We start from the raw sequence: 23,656 nt of genomic DNA, 5'->3' as shown, positions 1-23,656 counted from the left end.
AGAGTTCTAATACGGAGCATTTGTACAGGTTTATTGCCATTGCACAGAGTGAAAGCAGCTTCTGCATAGTGGTCAGAGGAGTCAGTAACATTTGCTGTAACTTCTATGGATCAGATTAAGAAGCTGTATATAGTCCAAACAGTGCTGTTGTTTCTGTTGATGGTAATGTGCTCTTTAGATTGTTGTGTCTAGTTACGCCAATTTAATAAGGCAACAGCGCATGTCTCATTTATTAATTGCTACAATCATCTCCACATCTTCATTATAGGCAGCGAGAAGGTTAGGACTAAGTTTCATTATTGGGCAAAGTAGATAGATGGAGCTTTAAACTGTATTTTGGTATTATACCAGATATCATACTTGAAGGAAAAACAAATGACACACATGCTCTGTAAATGGGGTTGAAATAGGTAAGGATGCGTTCAAAAAGATCTGGAGTCCGAGTACACTCAGTGCTTAACATATCCAACCAATGCAGAGCAGCAATCGACAATGTAAAACAGTAAAATGCAAGTCGGAGGAAGTCGATATCGGACTATGCAATCCTTTGGTCAGACCACATCTTGACTAATGTGTCCTGTTTTGGACACCAATAAACAAGGGAGAGTCAGACAGCTGATCTCTAGTGTCAGGTGTCTCAATTGTGAGGAAAGACTGGAAAGACTTGGGTTTTCAGCTTGGAAAGAAGGCATTTGAGAGGTAATCTTAGAGGTAAATAAGACAGTAAATGGTGTGGAAAAGGTTAATCTGGAATATTAATTTAAAATAAACATAAGTGGACACAGGTTCAAGTTAGTAAAATGTAACTTTAGGACTGATATCAGGAGCTTCTTCATCCAGAGTGATCAAAACTTAGAATGGACTTGCGCCATTCGGTGGCAGAATGGTAGAAGCAAAATCCCTAGAATCATTTAAGAAACATTTCAATATTCGGGAGTGTACGGATGTTCTGGATAGATGAATTAAGATGGCCCAAATGCCCTTTCTCATCTGTAAGTATCTTGTGACGTTGATGCTGTCAGTGGGTGCCAAAAATTGAATGATGTTCCATTCTTCCCTGGAGGAGCACAGAAAGGGAAAAACACGCACAAAAATTGACACCAATATGCACTGTCCGTTACAAATATAGATGTACTGGTTTGTACTGACTACTTGCGCATGTGTACATATACATTTCTATTGATTAATTACAGCAGTGTTCAATATTCTAAACATCATGTTAATGAATATTTTTGTCTTTGAAGAGTCCTGAGACAGCCATTTCAGAAGATCTACTTTGCTGGCACTGAGACAGCCACCCAGTGGAGTGGATACATGGAGGGTGCTGTGCAGGCTGGGGAGAGAGCAGCCAGAGAGGTAGGGGCAAAAAGAATCCTTTACTGTAATAAACTTGCATTTTGCATTGTGCTGTTCATCTGGATTTCAATAAATTGAGAACACATCACTGGTGTTGGAGAATTACAGTGTTCCTTCGCAAGTGTGACTAAACCACGCAGTGAGAAAGAAATAGCTTTTGCATAAGTGGAAACATTCCTGGCACCTCATTACTGAGATGGTCTGTTTGTATATCGCATGCAACTTAAATGCATCTTTACTACTGGACCCTCATCTGCTGCTGGTTTTTAAGTATTATTTAATCTGTGTGATTTTTGCAGATGCCACATTGAGGCAATGGGAAGTGAAATTTACAATCCCTGCCATAGATTGACTAACATTCATGTGTCAGCCTTGGCTCAGTGGTAACACTCGCCTCTAGTCAAAAGGATGTGGATTTAAGCCCTACTCGAGAGTCAAGTGTTGTGTATGTAATATGTGTGCTACTTTGAACCTATGGACAGGACTGCACTACTTGTAGGGCGTAGTGATACGCAGTACCACTCCTGGCCATAGGGGTATAAATAGTACTGTGGGTACTGATCTCCCCTCAGTTCCCGCCTGTGGGCATGAAGTAAAGACCTACGTATAGTCCCTACCTCCAACCAGTAAAGACCTGTTTTATTGTTACTGATTAAGTCTCAGTATTAATTACTTGAACAACTCACAGATTTAACACTGGCGACGAGTCTGATTCGGACCCTGCGGCAGTCACTCCACGGCAGCTTCGTCCACAGCCAGGACGTTGCAGAGAGGTTTCCACCCTCTCCACCCCACTGGAAGACATCCTGACCTCGGAGCCTCCATCGGCGACCGTCAGCTTCTTCTCCAGCTTGGTGGTGGGTAAGCCGTTGTCTGAGCCGGGCAGCGACGCGACAGGCAGTCGACCGCGTTGGCCGCACGAACGGGGCTGGGGGAGCTGGAGGAATAGGGCGCGAGAGCCGCTTCGAGCGGGAGGCGTTTCAACAGAGCGATCGCATCTCCTGATAAGAGCCGAGAGCCGCTTCGCGATCCAGCGATCGCATCCGCTGATAAGGGCCGCACTCGGGCGATCGCGGCGAAGATAAGGGCCGCACTCGGGGGCTGAAGGGAGACGGCGTTGGGGGACGGGTGAAGACCGCCAAGTGCGGGAAAACCGCCATTTTGTGGGCGGAGGACGACGGCAAGAGCGGGAAGCCGCCATCTTGGATAGCAGTAAAAAAAAAAAAAAAATCTGAGAAATTGCAAATCTACAATGCCTAAACACGGGAATATTAGCACCTTTGATAGTGACCTCGAAGATTGGGCCATATATGTTGAAAGAGTAAAAAATTATTGTACGGCCAATAAAATTCGTGACCAAGATAAAGCTCTAACATTATTAAATTTAATGGGTGCGAAGACATACGGGCAATTGAAACACCTGTTATCACCAGATGAACCGGCGGATAAGACATTCGATGAGATTGTTACTGTCCTGAAAGATCATCTAAACCCCACGCCGCTGATGCTAGCGGAACGATTTAAATTTTACGACAGAAGGCAGCTACAGCATGAAAGCAATGCTGATTATTTGCTGGAATTGCGTAAATTAGCGAAATATTGCCAGTTTGGAACGGGACTGACAGAGGCACTTCGAGACAAATTTGTGTGTGGTTTATTTAAACAAGGTACACAAGGTGACCGAACAGGAGTCCGATTCAGACGCTAGCAGTAATGAACTGGCTAGCTTAAGCTGTAATGAACTGGCTAGCTTAAGAGTACTCAACGCTGGTAAGGGTGCAGACCTCCAGACAATTTGGGTCACTCTTCAGATAGAAGGAGTCCAAGTAAAACTGGAATTGGACACTGGATCGGCATTGACGGTCATAAATAAGAAAGATTACGGAAAGTTATTCCAACATATTCCCCTACAGGATACAGGGATTATATTGAAAACATACACGGGGCAAAGAGTGTACCCCATCGGGAAAATAGAGGTTGCAGTGGTCCACAAGGGCGAAGACAGTCAAATAATGGACTTATATGTGATATCTGAAGGAGGTTCTCCACTACTAGGACGGGAGTGGATTAGGAAAATGAATATGGACTGGCATTTCCTACAAACAATAACGAGTGAGAACTCGGTGAAGATAGTCAGCCCAGACTCTGGAACGGATGATGGTAAGCCCAACTCGGGTGCAAAAGACAAAGTTTCAGCACAGAATTCCACTGAGCAACAACAACATAGTTTAACTGTGGATTCTGAGTCTGGCAAGTCTACTGATGTGCCCATTTCTGAGGGACACCGGGCTCGAACTCAACTCCATTTCAAACTACAACAGCAATTAGAACAAATGCTTCGCCGTTTTGAGCAAGAGTTGAATGCAACGAAAGAGTTCTTTGATATAGAGTTGGAGAATCTGGAAAGACAACAGAAGCAGCTGATGGAGAAAATGGAGCAGGAGCACACAAAACGTCTGATGTCAGAGGAGTTAACGGTCAGCCAACTCCTGCATATGCTGAAGGACAGGACTCTGAAATGGGAAAAACTTGAACACGAACTTCAATATTCAAACGAAAGGGGTTCGGAGCTCTCAAAGGTTATTGGAAGAGCTGAGGTGGCAACACAGACTGAGATGACTGCAACAGAGCAGCCCTTGGATGCCAAAAGTACGCTGACTCACGTCAACGTAGAACAACAGACCGCTGAAACAGCTGCTCCGGTAGAGGGATTGAATAGTCCGATCAATCAATCTCCAAAAGAAGTTGAAGTAGTAAAATCTCAAATGAGGTCATTAGTAAACGACTTGCTGAAAGCCCAGAAAAAGCTGGATGAAGAGGTACGCATGAAGAAGTCTCTTCAGGAAAGATGTCTGGACTTGGAACAAAAGCTGGCTAACGCCCAGCTGGGTATGGAGGAAATAGAAGACCCTCTCGCTGGCCTAGATCAGGACGACACCGAATATTACTATGTCCTGTCCTGCCCAACTTGTAACTTTGACTCCCACCATACAGAAATCATGGAGGAGCACCGAAAGTCTACGGAACATCGGGAGAAGGTGGCTCTACTACGGAAAAAGGAGGAAGAGAAGGAGGAACTGCGCATGCAGCTGGCAGCTGACAGTGGAGCCCAGAGAGTCTCCAAGAAGCAGAAAAGGAAAAGTCGAAACAGAAGATGACCCATCTGAACCATTATTACCTCTACCAGATCACACACGTGGTCCCTCCGAACGGAGCCAATTCAGTTCGGAAGTTCAAACTGTTAAATCCATGGAAGGACTATTGAATGAGTCACTCCAGCAACGTGAACCGACTACACCACAGAGATTGAATCTGTGAACTGTTTTCCGCAGAGACTGAATCTGTGATCTGTTTTGACATGAAGTTATCTATGTATCTATGTTATTCTGTTATGTAAACCTGAAGTTATATATGTATATATGTTATTACGTTATGTTAAATGGGGAGATGACTGTAAAGCTAGGAAGGGAGGAATGTTGTGTATGTAATATGTGTGCTACTTTGAACCTATGGACAGGACTGCACTACTTGTAGGGCGTAGTGATACGCAGTACCACTCCTGGCCATAGGGGTATAAATAGTACTGTGGGTACTGATCTCCCCTCAGTTCCCGCCTGTGGGCATGAAGTAAAGACCTACGTATAGTCCCTACCTCCAACCAGTAAAGACCTGTTTTATTGTTACTGATTAAGTCTCAGTATTAATTACTTGAACAACTCACAGATTTAACATCAAGGACATAATCTAGGCTGACACTCAGAGCAGTATTGATGGAGGTGCTGAACTGAAGTGCCAACCTAAATTAAACTGAGGCCCTGTCTGTCCTCTCAGATGGAAGTAAAAGATCCTATGGCACTATCTGAAGAGTTCTACTGGCCAACATTTATCACTCAACCTATATCATAAAAATAGATTTATCTGGCCATTTATCTCATTGTTTGTGGGGCTTTGCTGTGCGCAAAAGTACATAGATAGCAGGGAGAATACGAAGAGATTTGGAGAGAAGTCAAGAAAATAATTAGGAAGGAAAAGAGGAACATTGAAGTTAAATTATCAAGGAACATAAAACAAAATAGTAAAATATTTTACAGGCACATCAGTAAAAAAGGAAGGTTGGGATGGGAATAGGGCCATTAAGGGATAGACAGGATAATAGAGATGGCAGAAATATTAAATAATTATTTTGCCTCAGTATTTACCAGGGAGATAGAACAGGTGGACATGACATTGGATGATGAGATTAGTTTATTTAATATATCCCCTCTTTTTATTACTAATCAAACTCAAAGAGGATGGATTGCATCCACACATTTTAGAAGAATCTAGGGAAGAGATAGCAGAGGCATTACTACACATATTTAATAATTCGTTAGAAAAAGGTGTAGTGCCAGAGGACTGGTGGATAGCTAACGTAATACCTATATTTGAGAAGGGGGATAGAACATGTCTAGGGAATTATAGACCAGTCAACTTAACATCGGTGGTAGGAAAAATAATGGAATCCCTACTAAAGAAGAAAATAGAAGAACATCTAGAAACCAAAAACATAATAATGAATAGTCAGCATCTATTTCAAAAGGGAAAGTCTTGCTTGACCAACCTCATTGAATTTTTTGAAGAGGTAACAGAGAGAGTAGACAGTGGTAATGCAGTAGATGTAATTTATTTAGATTGCAAAAGGCCTTCGCTAAGGTACCCCATAATAGGTACCTCTGAGCAAGGTCAGAGAATGCGGAGTCAGGGGACAAGTAGCAGAATGGATAGCTAGCTGGCTTCAAGACAGAAAGCAGAGAGCAGGGGTAAAAGGTAGCTATTCACAGTGGCAGAAGGTGGGTAGTGGTGTTCCACAAGGATCAGTGGTGGGACCACAATTTATATAAACGATTTAGACTTTGGAATCAAAAACACAATTTCTAAATTTGTGGGTGACACCAAATTGGGGGGATAGTCAATACTGAGGAGGACTGCAACAAATTACAGGAGGACATTAATAAACTTGCAGAATGGGCATATAATTGGCAAATGAAGTTCAACACAGGTAAATGTGAGGTATTACATTTTGGTAGGACGAATAGGGAGGTCACTTATCACTTGGAGGGTGGGAGTCTAGGTGGGGTAGAGGAACAAAGGGATCTCGGAGTACAAATACACAAATCACTAAAAGTTGCGCCACAGGTTAGCAAGGCCATAAAAAAAAGCAAACCAAGCACTAAGGTTTATTTCTAGAGGTATAGAATTGAAAAGTAGGTAAGTTATGCTAAACCTGTATCGAACCTTGTTTAGACCACACTTGGAGTACTGCGTACAGTTCTGGTTGCCATATTATAAAAAGGATATAGAGGCACTGGAGAGGGTGCAGAGAAGATTTACAAGGATGATACCAGAAATGAGAGGGTATACATATCAGGAAATAATGAACAGGCTTGGGTCACTTTTCTCTTGAAAAAAGGCTGAGGGGGTGACCTAACAGAGGTCATTAAAATTATGAAAGGTTTTGAGAGAGTGGATACAGAGAGAATGTTTCCACTTGCGGGGAAGAGCAAAACCAGAGGCCATCAATATAAGATAGTCACCAAGAAATCCAATAGAGAATTCAGAAGAAACTTCTTTACCCAAAGAGTGGTGAGAATGTGGAACTCGCTACCACAGGGAGTGGTTGAAGCGAATAGAATAGATGCATTTAAGGGGAGGCTAGACAAGCATATGAGGGAATAGAGAATAGAGGATTATGCTGATAGATTTTGATGAGGACAGATGGGAGGAGGCCCGAATGGAGCATAAATGCCGGCAAGGACTGGTTGGGCCGAATGGCCTGTTTCTGTGCCGTATATCATATGTAATCCTGTGTAAATTGGTTGCCTTGTTTCCCTCCACAACAGTGACTACTTTTCAAAAGTGCTTCATTGACCGTGAAACGTTTTAGGATGTCCTGAGAATGTCAAAGGCGTTATACAGAAGCAAATTCTTTCTTCCATTTTTCCTTGCTTCCTTCCTTCCCTTCTCCCTACCTTTGTTCATTCCTTTTTGTTTGAGTATCAGTTTAATGGCACTTTTGAAAATAATTAAATTGTCATATTTAATAGCATTTTAGTTCAGCCAGATGCTTTCTACTATTACAGGTTAAATGCATTGCAACGAGAAGTAAAGTGGTGTGTCAAAGGCTTGGGTTCCATAAATCTAGAGACTGGAGTAAAAATGTGGCATATGATAACTATAAGGGAATAATATAGAAAAAACTTTGAGAAATATAGAAAGGAAGTAAAATGGGAATACAGGAAGGCGAAAAAGAAATATGAAAGACTAAGAGGAAGTAATGAAAAAAGACTGGCAGTCAACATAAAGGGAAATAATAAGAAATAACAACAGAAAATGCTGGAAATACTCAGCAGGCCAGGCAGCATCCGTGGAGAGAGAAACAGAGTTAATGTTTCAGGTCTGGGACCCTTCATCAGAACTGGAAAAAGCTGGAGATGTAACATATTAAGCAGGTGCAGAGACAGGGAGGGGGGGTAGGAGGGGAGGAAGAAATAGAAAGAACATCCTGTACTTTTGTAAGAGGCAGGAAAGATAAAATGTTGCAAATGGGAATGGCAAAAATCATACTGCATGAAAAATGGGGGCAGGGATAATTATCTGAAATTGTTGAACTCAATGTTGAGTCCGGCAGGCTGCAAAGTGCCCAATCGAAAGATGAGGTGCTGTTCCCCGAGCTTACGTTGAGCTTCATTGGAACAATGCAATAGCCCGAGGACAGAGAGATCAGAGTGGGAGTGAAGCGGTGAATTAAAGTGACAGGCGACCGGAAGCTCAGGGTCACCCTTATGGACTGAACGGAGGTGTTCCGCAAAGCGGTCGCCCAATCTGCGTTTGGTCTCCCCAATGTAGAGGAGACCGCATCGTGAGCAGCGAATACAGTATATTAAATTGCAAGAAGTACAAGTAAATCGCTGTTTCACCTGGAAGGGGTGTTTGGGGCCCTGGACAGTGGGAAGGGAGGAGGTAAAAGGGCATGTGTTGCATCTCCTGTGCTTGCACGGGAAGGTGCCAGGTGAAGGAGCAGGGCTGTTGGGGGTGATTGAGGAGTGGACCAGGGTGTCGCGGAGGGAGCGGTCCCTTTGGAATGCTGAAAGGGGAGGTGACGGGAAGATGTATTTGGTGGTGGGATCACGTTGGAGGTGGCGGAAATGGCGGAGGATGATCCGTTGAATGTGGAGGCTGGTGGGGTGAAAGGTGAGGAAATAATAAGAGCTCATCGAAGCACATAAGAAGTACAAAATGGTCAGAGAGATGAGACCACTTAGAAATGAAGTGAACTATCTTGTACTTGAGAGGGAGGAATTAACGGAGATGTTTAAAAAGTATTTTGCCTCAGTTTTCAAAGGATGGTGAAAGTAGGGCTAAGAGTACCTGAGAAGTATATGGAAGAGCCACTACTGGGGATAAATATTCAAAAGAAAACTATATTAAAAAAGTTAATGGAGCTAAAAATAGAAGAGTCACCAGGCCCAGAATACTGGAGCAGGTGAGGGAAGGGGTAACAGAGGGATAACTAATTCGGAAACAGGACTTGAGCCAAAGGGCTGGAGAGAAATGTTACACCCCAGTTCAAGAAAAGGGAAAGGAATAATACAGGAAATTATAGGTCAGTTAGTGATACCTCGGTTGTGGTTAAACTTCCACAGTTCATAATATTTATCCTCCACCTTACCTTCCCTCTGTTACTGACCATCACTGTGTCCTCTTTCCCACAATGCTGAAATAAAAGCCACTACAAAACAAACTTTCCAATCCAACTTTATACATATATGCATCCAATATGACATCAAGAAATCAACTAATCACCCTTTTGCATTCCCTTAATGTCTGTCTTGTGTGTGCCTTTGCCTATCCTACTGATGTCAAACAGTGCTACCCCAGTGGCTGCAGCATTGCTGGTGAAAGGCTGCTGACTTTCAGCGGGGGACACTGCAGATGGTCTTGCTGGTTGACCTTGAGGAGCTGGTAGCTGGGAGTGTCAAATCGAGTGATGGTGTTTCTTCTTCTCCTTCTTCTTTACTCTCTCCTCCTTCTTCTTGGTCAACCACTGGCTGGGCAGGCTGCAGGTGTGTGAAATGAGGAAGGCACAAGGGTGGAGGTGTGTTGAGGAGAGGGTGGGAAAGCAAGAGGTGCATCCAAGCAGGAGGATACCGTATGAGGATACCAGCATCTTGTATCCTTTCAGCCCCGCCGCTGGCCAAGGGCTCAGCCATGCCCCTGCCAAGAATGGCCAGCACCGTCTCCTCCAAGGGGGTGAACTGGAGCTAGGAATGGGAGGTGTGCCTTGTGTTTGATACAGATTGTTGGTAGGTGAGTGATTGGGGGTTGTGCATTGAGCAGTGTGTGAGGCTAGTGATTCAGTTGGTAGGAGATGGCTTTTGAAGATGCATTCACTGACCTTGACTGCTGGTCTGAGGTCATGAAGCTTCTTTGGGCACTGGAGCCAGGTGGTGGGGGCGACGCTGCCGGCAGTGACAGCCTCAGTGATCTGGTCCCACATCGTTCTTCCTGGAGGGTCTCCTGGCCGCTGTGGGTAGAGGACCTCTCTTGCAGTTTTAACCCCCTGCACAAAGCTGTGTGCAAGACCCTGGATGCCTCTTCCCTGGCTTGCTGAGCCATTTGTGTTAGTGCTGAAGCCCTTTTCCCATTTTTTTAGGTGCAGAAGTGAATTCAGCTTTAAGAGCTGAAGGCTCTCATTTGGGAATTCTTTTTAACATGAATTTTTTTTTCAGAAGGCAGTTGAGCTGTAAGGGCTAAAAACTGCCTAATTTGAAATTATTATTTTTTTCATTTTAGGAGCCAGTTCCCCTTTAAGGGACCTGCTTTCTAAAATGACAGCCTTGCTTTAAGAGAAGGCTGTTCTTGCTGCAATGACGCTACAGTCACACTACATTGGGCCCCCTGCTGGGACTACCACCATGAAAAAGGCCTTGCATGGTAAGTTTAGCACTGGGCTAATGTTAATTAGCAACCAGCAGCGATATCGCGGTCCTGCCAGCGCCATTAATTTTGGCGGTCGTTAACTCTGGCCCGTGGTGACACTGGCAGGTTTTTGGTGGCCTCAAATTTCTAGGCCTATAACCATTTGGAATTGGATAAGAATTTGAAAATGAATTATATAAAAGGACACAAGAAATGGGAATGGAAATGGGATTCAAGTAGATTGCTCCAGTTGAAGAAATAACACTTGCGCAAGTACCATGAATTGAATGGCCTCCTGGTGAAATTTCTATTATCCTATGCAGTGCAATATCAGGTTCTGATGGAGACTGCCACGCCATCTGATCTACGATAAAAAGTTAGTTTGTAACTTTGCTGCTAGCTGGGTAGTTCTATTTTACCCTTTACATTATAGCACTGCAGCCAGAGGAATCGAAAACCAGCTTTGGAGGCGATTTGTAAATAGAACGGTAGCTGTGGCTGATCTGAGCACTTAACTCATCAACACAGACCAGTAGTATGATTTTTGAACAGCTGGTCTGGTCAGAAAATGAAAGTCGTGATCATAACTTCTGAACAATCATGTATGTGCAAACTTGTGCATAGAAATTTGTTTCTCCATTGACAGTGATGCTGTGGAAGCTGCTGTGCAAGGTAAATGGGGAAGATTGGACAGCACCAGGCGCTCCAGTATATTACAGAACCATTCAGGCTCGGCTGAAATCACCCCAAGGTTAAGCACCTGCTGTGTAGAAAATCCTGGAGGAATATGCGCCCTGGTTTGCTGAGAGAGTAAAGTGATGAGGAGGATACCTGCAAGGAAGGAGAGAAAGAAGAAATAATTATTTCCAATAGATAATTAAGTGAATATGAGCAGTGAAAGATTCATACAATTTAATTAAGAACTGTAGCTTGCATCTAAAAAGCAGAAAGTTTTGTTTTACACAGAGCTCAAATCACAATGTTAAAATTGTTTAAAATGCCTCTGATAGTACTCTGCAGCTTTAATTAAGCAGTGATAAATAAAATAGTTTTTTTTATTGGAGATTAATGCATGTCAGAATAAATTTGGCATTTTACTTAAAATAATTTGAAAGTGCATTAGAGAATGCCAGAATTAATTGGTTTGTTATGTAAAAGTAATCTTGAAATGCAGTTTTCACTACCCTTAAACTAAATAGAAAATGTAATTTAGATTAGAATTATTGAGTATTAACACATTAATACCATTAATGTATTTGCTGTCACCATGTTCATAGAGTCCTGAGATGCCAGGCATTCCAAACAAATACAGTCTCCCAAAAAGGCAAGATAGGAGACACAGGTAGCCAGCAACCTTTAACCGTCCGATTTCTGAATTTTCTTTACTATTGCATCTGCATGACCTCCCCCCGCCGCACCACCCCCCCCCCCCCACCATAGGCGCACACACACTTATGGCACAGTCTTCTTCCCTTCTGTATCTGCCTCTAGTTAAAAGAACAGGGCAGCTCAGGCAATTAATTTCTCCATGATACTTGGCCACGAAGCATGTGGTGCAGAGTGAGTTGGGTAATGGCACCTCTTTGCCTTAGATGGATTACACTGCTGTCCTGAGGCTTTACACCTTCCAGCACTGTCAAGAACTAATGAGACTTATTAAAATTGAAACTACTAGTCTGTGTGAAACAGTCTAATGTATTTAAGATTATTGAATCTTCTACTATTTACAACTCTGTTACTATTTAACCCTTTCCTTTGCAGGGCTGGCATTATTCACCTCCCATCCATTTGTGCCAAGCAGACTGTGGCTCACTCCTTTATAATCCCTGATTGCTGGATCGCATGCTGCAACCAGATATTGTTAAGCTAGACTTCAGTATTTTGGATTCATTGTTAGTTTTACCACACGCCCTAATGTGTCATAGTCATTGCAACCAGTAAACCCCCTCAGATTTCTTAATTTTGGTGTAACTGCTGATTCAACTCTCACTGCACTGGAAGATAATTAATTCCATAAATCAATTATGATAACCCACTGAGAAAACATACAATTTCTCACTTTGCCCGTGGTTTCCTCACTTTCAGCTTGTTTCTCCCTAATCAGTGTGCTGCACTGAAAGGCCTCCTGGTATCTATTTGGTTTATCCCCTTAATTGTTTTAAATACTTAAAATGTGTCTTCCCTTGATCCTCTTTTTGTTCTAAGGAAAAATAATCCGCATTCTCTAAGACTGTCATCAATCAGGAATAATCCTTGTTGGCATTCTGTGTAGCCACTGAAAACTGTAAGGTAACCATAGCAATACCACACATTCAGTTACACACAGTTATCCGTTGCGGACAGATTTGCCTTATAGTATAAATGAGGCAGAGATAGCAGCAAGAGAATTGGCATATATTAGAGAACTACTTCCAAATGCTCTGATACATCAATGTGGTTTTTGAGATATGATAGCAAAATACTGCGGATGCTAGATATCCGAAATAACAACAGAAAACGCTGGAAAAACTCAGCAGGCCAGGCAACATCCGTGGAGAGAGAAATAGAGTCAACATTTCGGGTCGAAACGCTTCGTCAGAACTGAGAGAAAAGACAGGAAATGAAACAAAAGGCAGTTTGGGGGCTGGGAAATGGGGGAGGGGATGAAAGAAGAGACATTAAGAGACTATGAAGGTATGAGAGCGGAATTCAGTAGAGTGGATTGGGAAAATAGATTAAAGGGTAAGACAATACATGATCAGTGGTGTACATTTGAGGAGTTATTTTACAACTTCCAAAAAATATATATTCCACTGAGAAGAAAAGGGTGTAAAAGAAAAGACAGCCATCCGTGGCTAAGTAAAGAAATTAAGGATAGTATTCGACTAAAAACAAGGGCATATAAGGTAGCCAAATCTAGTGGGAGGATAGAGGATTGGGAAAACTTTAAAAGACAGCAAAAAATAACAAAAAGATTGATTAAGAAAGGGAAGATAGATTATGAAAGTAAATTAGCAAAAAATATAAAAACAGATAGTAGGAGTTTTTATAGTTATATAAAAAGAAAAAGGGTGGCTAAAGTAAATGTTGGTCCCTTAGAGGATGAGACCGGGAAATTAATGGTGGGAAATATGGAGATGGCAAAAACACTGAATGAATATTTTACATCAGTCTTTACAGTAGAAGACACTAAGAATATCCCAACACTGGACAAACAGGGGGCTAAAGGGGGGGAGGAGCTAAACACGATCAAAATCACTAAGGAAGTGGTACTCGGTAAAATAATGGGACTCAAGGCGGATAAATCACCTGGACCTGATGGCTTACATCCTAGGGTCTTGAGGGAAGTGGCGGTAGGGATTGTGGATGCATTGGTAATAATTTTCCAAAACTCCCTGGACTCGGCAAAGGTCCCGGCAGACTGGAAAACTGCTAATGTAACACCCTTATTTAAAAAGGGCAGTGGACAGAAGGCTGGAAACTATAGACCGGTTAGCCTAACATCTGTGGTAGGTAAAATTTTGGAGTCCATTATTAAGGAGACAGTAACAGGACATTTGGATAATCATAATTTAATAGGACAAAGTCAGCATGGTTTTATGAAGGGGAAGTCATGTTTGACAAATTTGCTGGAGTTCTTTGAGGAAGTAACGTATAGGGTGGATAAAGGGGAACCAGTGGACGTAGTGTATTTAGACTTCCAAAAGGCATTTGACAAGGTGCCACACAAAAGATTATTGCTTAAGATAAAAAATCACGGGATTGGGGGTAATATTCTGGCATGGATAGAGGATTGGCTATCTAACAGAAGGCAGAGAGTTGGGATAAATGGTTCATTCTCAGACTGGCAATCAGTAACTAGTGGTGTTCTGCAGGGGTCAGTGCTGGGTCCCCAACTCTTTACAATCTATATTAACGATTTGGAGGAGGGGACCGAGTGTAACATATCAAAGTTTGCAGATGATACTAAGATGGGAGGGAAAGTAGTGAGTGAGGAGGACATAAAAAACCTGCAAGGGGACATTGACAGGCTAAGTAAGTGGGCAGAGATTTGGCAGATGGAATACAATACTGGAAAGTGTGAGGTTATGCACTTTGGCAGGAAAAATCATAGAGCAAGTTATTATCTTAATGGCAAGAAACTGGAAAGTACTGAAGTACAAAGGGATCTGGGGGTCCTGGTGCACGAAACTCAAAAGGTTAGTATGCAGGTGCAGCAAGTGATTAAGAAGGCCAATGGAATGTTGGCTTTCATTGCTAGGGGGATAGAATATAAAAATAGGGAGGTATTGCTTCAGTTGTACAAGGTATTGGTGAGACCGCACCTGGAATACTGCGTACAGTTTTGGTGTCCATACTTAAGAAAGGACATACTTGCTCTCGAGTCAGTACAAAGAAGGTTCACTCGGTTAATCCCGGGGATGAGGGGATGGACATATGAGGAGAGGTTGAGTAGATTGGGACTCTACTCATTGGAGTTCAGAAGAATGAGAGGCGATCTTATTGAAACATATAAGATTGTGAAGGGGTTGGATCGGGTGGATGCGGGGAAGATGTTCCCGATGATGGGTGAAACTAGAACTAGGGGACATAGTCTTAGAATAAGGGGCTGCTCTTTCAAAACTGAGATGAGGAGGAACTACTTCACTCAGAGGGTGGTAGGTCCATGGAATATGCTGCTCCAAAAAGCTGTAGAAGCTACATCATTACATAAATTGAAAACAGAAATAGACAGTTTCCTAGAAGTAAAGGGAATTAAGGGTTACGGGGAGCGGGCAGGAATTTGGACATGAGTCTAAGTTCGGATCGGTCATGGTCCTGTGGGTAGCGGAGCGGGCCCAGGGGCCGTGTAGCCTGATCCTGCTCCTATTTCGTGTGTCTAATTCTGTTAGATTCAGGAGATGGTTCTGTGATAGTGGATTGGCGGTTAGGATCAGATCAGCCATGATCTTATTGAATGGCGGAGCAGGCTCGAGGGGCCGATTGGCCTACTCCTGCTCCTATTTCTTATGTTCTTATATTCAAGGTGAGACGAGATAGTCATAGGACAGGTAAAGAATGTCTCTTCTTTCATCCCCTCCCCCATTTCCCAGCCCCCAAACTGCCTTTTGTTTCATTTCCTGCCTTTTCTCTCAGTTTTGTAGAAGGGTTTCGACCCGAAATGTTGACTCTATTTCTCTCTCCACGGATGTTGCCTGGCCTGCTGAGTTTTTTCAGCGTTTTCTGTTGTTTATTTTGGTTTTTGAGATACATGGCTGAGAACTGCTAACAGTATTCAACACAAGTTAGCACAGTTAATACTTTGCTTTTATTTACAGCAGCCTATGTATTCTAAGATCTTCTTTGTGGCATACTGTGGAGGTGGTTTTGATGGCTCGGTCGCCCGTACTTTCCTTAGTTTGGGGTCAATTTTAACCCACCCTGCCCAGCGGGAACAGGGCGGGGGGCTTAAACATGAAGCATTGTGCCTTATTGCCCCATTCCTGCTAGCATACCACTGACCAACCTTTTAACTGTTCACAGCAGTTAGGTGGCTGAGGCGCCCACCAGATGCAAACAGTAGCCTCATGAACTAATGCAAATCGGGGTCCTATTATGTCAGCAGGACCCTGATTGCAATTTAACCTCCATAACATTACCCATCGCCGCCCCTCCCTCAGCTTATCTGCTGTGGAAATCCTCATCCATGGTTTTGTTACCTCCAGACTCAACTATTCCAATGCTCTCCTGGCCGGCCTTCCATCTTTCACCCTCCATAAACTTGGGCTCATCTAAAACTCTGCTGCCTGTATTCTAACTTCCACCAAGTCCCACTCACCCATCATCCCTGTTTTTGCTGACTTATATTGGCTCCCGGTCCACCAGCGCCTCAGTTTTAAAATTCACATCTTCATGTTCAAATCCCTCCATGGCCTCACCCCTACCTATCTCTGTAACCTCCTCCAGCCCTACAACCCTCTAAGAACTCTGTCCTCCTCCAATTCTAGACTTTTGTGCATCCTCCAATCCCTTCACCCCACCATTGGCGGCAGTGCCTTCAGCCATCTGGGCCCTAAGCTCTAGAATTCCCTCCTTAAGCTTTTGTCCATCTTTCCTCCTTTAAGACCCTTCTTCAAACTTACCTCTTTGACCAAGCTTTTAGTCACCTATCCTAACATCTTTTTTGGCTTGGCTTCAATTTTTTTTGTCTTATTACGCTCCTGTGAAGCACCTTGGGACGTTTTCCTACGTTAAAAGTGCTATATAAATGCAAATTGTTGTTATTTATTTGTACTTTTACCACCCAACATTTGTGATACTTATCAGAGGGTGGGTGGAAGTACTAAGTGGGGTGTCCCAAGGATCGGTGTTGTGAACACTATTGTTTCTAATATATAGCAATGATAAGGCTTCAGAAGCTCAATGCAGAGTGGTTAAATTTGCAGATGTTATAAGATCACCTCTCAGATGCCTCCTTTCCAGACTGAAAAGTCCAAGTTACACCAGTCTTTCCTCATAACTCAGACCACTGAATCACGTTGAAATAGCTAAAAGATGACGTTAAAAAGGGCCTAGGTGTCTTAAAAGACTTGACGCTTAACATGTACAATCAAAGCAGCAATCACCGGAGCCAATAAAATGTTGAACTATGCAGCCAAAACAGTAGAATACTTGTCAGAAGAAGTCATGACCAATCTGTATCGTAGTCTATTCAGACCAACATGGAGTATTGTGTACAGTTCTGGTAACTGAAACATTGGAGCCGGTGCAAGTGCCTTGAGACTGATCCCTAGTGTTAGAGGTCTGAGTTATGAGGATACACTGGAAGTTGTGATTAATCTGTTCCGACCGCACCTTGAGTGTTGTGTCCAGTTCTGGGCACCGTGAAACAAGGGTGACAAGGGAACTTAAAACAATCACTATCACTAGAGAAAAGTACTAGGCAAACTAAAGGCTGACTAGTCCCCTGGACCTGATGGCCTGCATCCTAGGGTCTTAAAAGAAGTGGCTGCAGCGAGAGTGGATGCGTTGGTTGTAATGTACCAAAATTCCCTGGATTTTGGAGAGGTCCCAGCGGATTGGATAACCGCAAATGTAACGTCCCCATTCAAGAAAGGAGGGAAACAGAAAGCAGGAAACTATAGGCCAGTTAGCCTAACATTTGTCATTGGGAAAATGCTGGAATCCATTATTAAGGAAGTAATAGCAGGAGATAATACAATCAAGCAGAGTCAATATGGTTTTATGAAAGGAAAATCGTGTTTGACAAATTTACTAAAGTTCTTTGAGGATGTAACGAGCAGGGTGGATAAAGGGGAACGAGTAGATGTAGTGTACAGGAAACTCTCGTTTAAACGGCACCTAAATATCCGGAATTCTCTATCAACCGGCAAAATTCTCACTCCGAAAACAACACCTCAATAACCGGAAATGTCACCGAGTCCGAGTCTCCCACGGTGGCCAAGGTAGTCAGTGGGGGTAGTTCTCCAAACTGCCACTACTCGGCTTCTTGGCGCTGTCGGAAGTCCGAACACCTCAATAACAGGAGTCTGACTCTTTGTTTGTTAAAAATAGCCTCGGTAGATAACCCTCTCCGTCATCCGGAATTTTTAATCAACCGGCACCATCCCGGTCCCTTCGGTGCCAGATACCAAAGAGTTTCCTGCATTTGGATTTCCAGAAGGCCATTCGATAAGATGCCACATAAAGGTTATTGCACTAGATAAGAGCTCACAGGGTTGGGGGTAATATATTAGCAAGGATAGAGAATTGGCTAACAGAAAACAGAGAGTCGGGATAAATGGGTAATTTTCAGGTTGGCAAACTGTAACTAGTGGGGTGCCACAGGGATCAGTGCTGGGGCTTCAACTATTTACAATCTATATTAATAACTTGGGTGAAGGGACTGAGTGTACTGTTGCCAAATTTGCTGATGATACAAAGATAGCTGGGAAAGCAAGTTGTGGAGGACACAGAGTCTGCAAAGGGATATAAATAGGTTAAGTGAGTTGGCAAAAAATTGGCAGATGGAGTATAATGTGGGAAAATGTGAGGTTATCCACTTTGGTAGGAAGAATAAAAAAGCAAATTATTATTTAAATGGAAAGAGATTACAAAATGCTGCAGTACAGAGGGATCTGGGTATCCTTGTGCATGAAACACAAAGTTAGCATGCAGGTACAGCAAGTAATTAGAAACATAGCAACATAGAAGACAGGAGCAGGAGTAGGCCATTCGGCCCCTCGAGCCTGTTCCGCCATTCAACGAGATCATGGCTAATCATCCAAATTCAGAACCCTGTCCCTGCCTTCTCCCCGTATCCCTTGATCCCTTTAACCTTAAGAAATATATCTAACTCCTTCTTGAATATATTTAATGAATTGGCCTCCACTGCCTTCTGTGGTAGAGAATTCCACAGGTTCACCACTCTCTGGGTGAAGAAATTCCTCCTCATCTCTGTCCTAAATGGCTTACCCCTTATCCTTAGACTGTGACCCCTGGTTCTGGACTCCCCGACCATCGGGAACATCCTTCCTGCATCTAGTCTGTCTAGTCCTGTTAGAATTTTATAAGTTTCAATGAGATCCCCTCTCATTCTTCTAAACTCCAGCAAGTATAAGCCCAATCGACCCAATCTCTCCTCATATGTCATTCCTGCCATCCCAGTCTGGTGAATCTTCGCTGCACTCCCTCCATGGCAAGAACATCCTTCCTCAGATAAGGCGACCAAAACTGCGCACAATACTCAAGATGTGGTCTCACCAAGGCCCTGTACAACTGCAGCAAGACATCCTTGTTCCTGTACTCAAACCCCCTCGCTACGAAGGCTAACATACCATTCGCCTTCTTAACCGCCTGCTGCACCTGCATGCTTACCTTCAGCGACTGGTGCACAAGGACACCCAGGTCTCGTTGCACTTCCCCTTCTCCCAATCTATTGCCATTCAGATAATCTGCCTTCCTGTTTTTTCCACCAAAGTGGATAACCTCGCATTTATCCACATTATACTGCATCTGCCATGCTTCTGCCCAATCACCCAACCTGTCCAAATCATACTGGAGTTTCTCGGCATCCTCCTCACAGCACACACGCCCACCCAGCTTTGTGTCGCCTGCAAACCTGGAGATATTACATCTAGTTCCCTCGTCTAGATCATTTATATATATTGTGAATAGCTGGGGTCTTAGGACCGATCCCTGCGGTACCCCACTAGTCACTGCCTGCCAGTCGGAAAAAGAGCCGTTTATTCCAACTCTTTGCTTTCTGTCTGCCAACCAGTTCTTTATCCAAGTCAGTACCTTGCCCCCAATCCCATGTGCCTTAACTTTACACACTAATCTCTTATGCGGGACCTTATCGAAAGCCTTCTGAAAGTCCAAATACACCATATCCACTGGTTCTCCCTTATCTATTTTACTAGTTATATCCTCAAAAAATTCCAGTAGATTAGTCAAGCACGATTTACCTTTTGTAAATCCATGTTGACTTTGTCCGATCCTGTCACTGTTTTCCAAGTGCTCTGCTATTACATCTTTTATAATGGACTCTAGCATTTTCCCCACTACCGATGTCAGGCTTACCAGTCTATAATTCCCCATTTTCTCTCTACCACCTTTTTTGAATAGTGGGGTAATATTAGCTACCCTCCAATCCATGGGAACTGTTCCAGAGTCTATAGAATTTTGGAAGATGACCAGCAATGCATCTGCTATTTCTGGGGCCACTTCCTTAAATACCCTAGGATGTAGATTATCAGGCCCTGGGGATTTATCGGCCATCAATCCCGTCAATTTCCCTAACACCATTTCCCTACAAATACTGATTTCTTTCAGTTCCTCCCTCTCATTAGACCCTATGTTCCCCGACATCTCTGGGGGGTTATTTGTGTCCTCCTCTGTGAAGACAGAACCAAAGTATGTATTTAATTTGTCTGCCATTTCTTTGTTCCCCATTATAAATTCCCCTGATTCTGACTGCAAGGGACCAACGCTTGACTTCACCAATCTTTTTCTCTTCACATATCTATAAAAGCTTTTACAGTCAGTTTTTATGTTTCCTGCAAGCTTACTCTCATACTGTATTTTCCCCCTCTTAATTAATCCCTTTGTCCTCCTTTGCTGAATCCTAAACTGCTCCCAATCCTCAGGTTTACTGCTTTTTCTGGCCAATTTATATGTCCTCTCCTTGGATCTTATGTTATCCCTAATTTCCCTTGTTAGCCACGGTTGAGTCACCATTTTTGTTTTATTTTTATGCCAAACAGGGATGAACAAATTCTGTAGTTCATCCATGCGATCTTTGAATGTTTGCCATTGCCTATCCACTGTCAACCCTTTGAGTAACATTCCCGAATCAATCCTACCCAACTCGCGCCTCATACCATCGTAGTTTCCTTTATTTAAATTCAGGACCCTAGTCTCTGAGTCAACTACTTCACTCTCCATCTTAATGAAGAATTCTATCATATTATGATCGCTCCACCCCAAGGGGCCTCGCACAACAAGATTGCTAATTAATCCTTTCTCATTACATAATACCCAGTCTAAGATGGCCTGATCTCTAGTTGGTTCCTCGGCATATTGGTCGAGGAAACCATCCTGGAAGGCAAATGGAATGTTGGCCCTTATTGCAAGGGGGATGGAGTATAAAAGTAGGGAAGTCTTGCTACAACTGTACAGTGCGCTGGTGAGACCACATCTGGAGTACTGCTTGCAGTTTTGGTCTCCTTATTTAAGGAGGGATATACTTGCATTGGACGCAGTTCAGAGAAGGTTCACTAGGTTGATTCCTGAGTTGAAGGGGTTGTCTTATGAAGAAAGGTTCAGCAGGTTGGGCCTATACTCATTGGAGTTTAGAAGTATGAGAGGCGATCTTATTGAAACATATAAGATTCTGAGGGGGCTCGACAAGGTAGATGCTGAGAGGATGTTTCCCCTCGTGGGGGAATCTAGAACTAGGGGACATAGTTTCAGAATAAGGGGTTGCCCATTTAAAATGGAGATGAGGAGGAATTTCTTCTCTGAGGGTCGTGAATCTTTGGAATTCTCTACCCCAGCGGAGTCATTGAATATATTCAAGGCAGAGATAGACAGATATTTGAGCTAGAGGGGAGTCAAGGGTTATGGGGAGCGGGCGGGAAAGTGGAGTTGAGGTCAAGATCAGATCAGCCATGATCTTATTGAATGGCGGAGCAGGCTAAAAGTGCCAAATGGCCTAATCCTACTCCTATTTCTTATGTTCTTATTAAAGCAATGGAGGCAAAATAGCCATGTGGTTAATCTCACGTTCTCTTAAAGTTTAAGAAGAGGAAATTGTAGCACATCCAAGACTGGATATTGGACAAGCAGTCTGACAGCATAAAGGCAGTGGAAGGGTTGCGAGAGGTGATGGAAAGGTAGAGCTGGGTGTTGTCAGCGTACATGTAGAAGCTAACCCCATGTCTTCGTTGATGTCACCAAGGGGCAGCATGTAGATAAGAAAGAGGTGGGGCAAAGGCTAGATTCTTGGGGGACTCCAGAGTTAACAATGCGATGGAAGGAAGAAAAGCCATTGCTGGAGATGCTCTGGCTACGATGTGATAGTTGAGAGTGGAACCAAGCGAGGACATTCCCACTGAGCTAGAAATGGAGGAGAGGCATTGGAAAAGGATAGTGTGGTTAACAGTGTCAAAGGCTGCAGAGAAGTCAGGAGGATGAGGAGGGCAAATGTGCCATGCTCAGTCACAGAGTATATAATTTGTGACTTTGATTCGGGCCATTTCAGTGCTGCAGCAGGAGTGAAAACCTGATTAATGAGATTCAAACATGGAGTTGTGAGAAAGATGGGCATGGATAGAAGTATATAAGAATGGTATGGAAGAGGTAAATCCGGAAAGTAACTTTATAGTGAACTGTGTGCTAGCATAAGGCGTCACAGGTTCAAACTAGAATTCAGCAAATTTCAGACTGCTATCAGGAAGTCCTTCACACAGAGTGATTAATACATGCAATGGACTTCCAGATGTAATAGTGGAGATGGAAACCCTGGAATCATATAAAAACCAATTGGATGCTGCATGGATATTTCTGGACAGATCAACTAAGCTGAAACAAATGACCTTCCTCATCTGTAATTATCTTATGAGAGTCCAAACCAGTCCATACTGAACAAGCTTTGATATTGAGTTAACTTTGAATATTCCTTGCTACTTAGTGGTGTAACTGGTAATTTTAATTCACATATTACTAAAAAGCATGAAAACAAGGTTAATTGCATGGATGAAATTCAATGAAGGGTTAAAGCCTGCTATTCATTAAAGAACGGGTTTGTTTTGCAGAATAGCACCATAGAGTTCAAGAAAATACATGTGTTAAACATCCTTTTTAATCTTTCACTGAAGGTTTATTATTAATTTGATTTTTAAGCATGCTGCTCAGTTTTAACTTCCCAATGAATGGAAAATGGGTAATATAATATCTTTATAGTTTAATGTGGTTATATTTTCAGTGTCAACATGAAGGATTTTATTAGAGCATCTGCTACCATGAATCTTTCATTCTTCTGTCAGTCTCTTATCATTAGCAATTTTGATTGCTGCTGTAGCCTGTGGACCAAGCTTTTTCTGTGTCAGTGCTTCAACTGAGAGGGAGAGAGATTTTCCAGTTCATTGGGCTGTCTTCAGCCTGGGGATGTGCTCCACTGTCAAAGTTGTCCATGGACAAATTCACTGCTAGTTAATCATTTATTTATGCTGTTTAGTCAGGCACTGCAGAACTCCCTATTTTATAGTATGATGTCTAATTTGAAAGCTATTGAAATGTGTTGCATAAAAACTCACTTGAAGGAGATTCTGGTTCCCGAAAGATGACTTCAGTTTACATTGCCATTTGACTTGAAAATGAGATCAGCGTCGAAAGAAAGAACTTGCATTTAATTAGCACTTTTCACGTTCTCATGATTTCCCAAAGTGCTACACAACCAAAGAATTACTTTTGGAAGTGTAATCAATGTTTTTGTTTAGGCAAATGCAGAAGCCCATTTGTACACAGCAAGGTTCCATAAACAGCAATGAGAAAAATGATCAGTTCATTTGTTTTGATGATGTTGGATGAGGAACAAATGTTGGCCAGGACACTTGGAGAACTTTTCTGCTCTTCTTTGAATGGTGCCATGGAATTTTTTACATTTACCTGAACAGGTAGATGGGGCTTTGAAAAGAGAGAAAGATTTACATTTATATAGCGCCTTTCACGACATCAGGCCATCCCAAAGCATGTTACAGCCAATGAAGTACTTTTTAAAGTGTAGTCACTGTTGTAAGGTAGGAATGTTGTAATGTTTGGTTTAATATCTCATCCGAAAGACAGCACCTCCAACAATGCAGCATTTCCGCAGTATTGCACT

The 23,656-nt window shown here is 42.9% G+C and overlaps 1 protein-coding gene across 2 annotated transcripts in view; it reads left to right on the top strand.

Moving 5' to 3' along the window:
• LOC147107559 (amine oxidase [flavin-containing]-like) overlaps window positions 1-23,656 on the top strand; it is a 206,961-nt gene that overhangs the window by 164,656 nt on the left and 18,649 nt on the right. For both annotated transcript variants that reach the window (XM_086006684.1, XM_086006683.1), the window contains one exon: window positions 1,245-1,356. In XM_086006684.1, coding sequence (XP_085862810.1) covers window positions 1,245-1,356 — 112 coding nt within the window. The remainder of the gene's footprint in view (window positions 1-1,244; window positions 1,357-23,656) is intronic.

Source organism: Somniosus microcephalus, chromosome 14, assembly GCF_052327205.1.
Source record: "Somniosus microcephalus isolate GS21.2 chromosome 14, FLI_Smic_1.0, whole genome shotgun sequence".
Lineage (NCBI taxonomy): Eukaryota > Metazoa > Chordata > Chondrichthyes > Squaliformes > Somniosidae > Somniosus > Somniosus microcephalus.
This window is presented reverse-complemented; position numbering and strand designations above follow the sequence as displayed.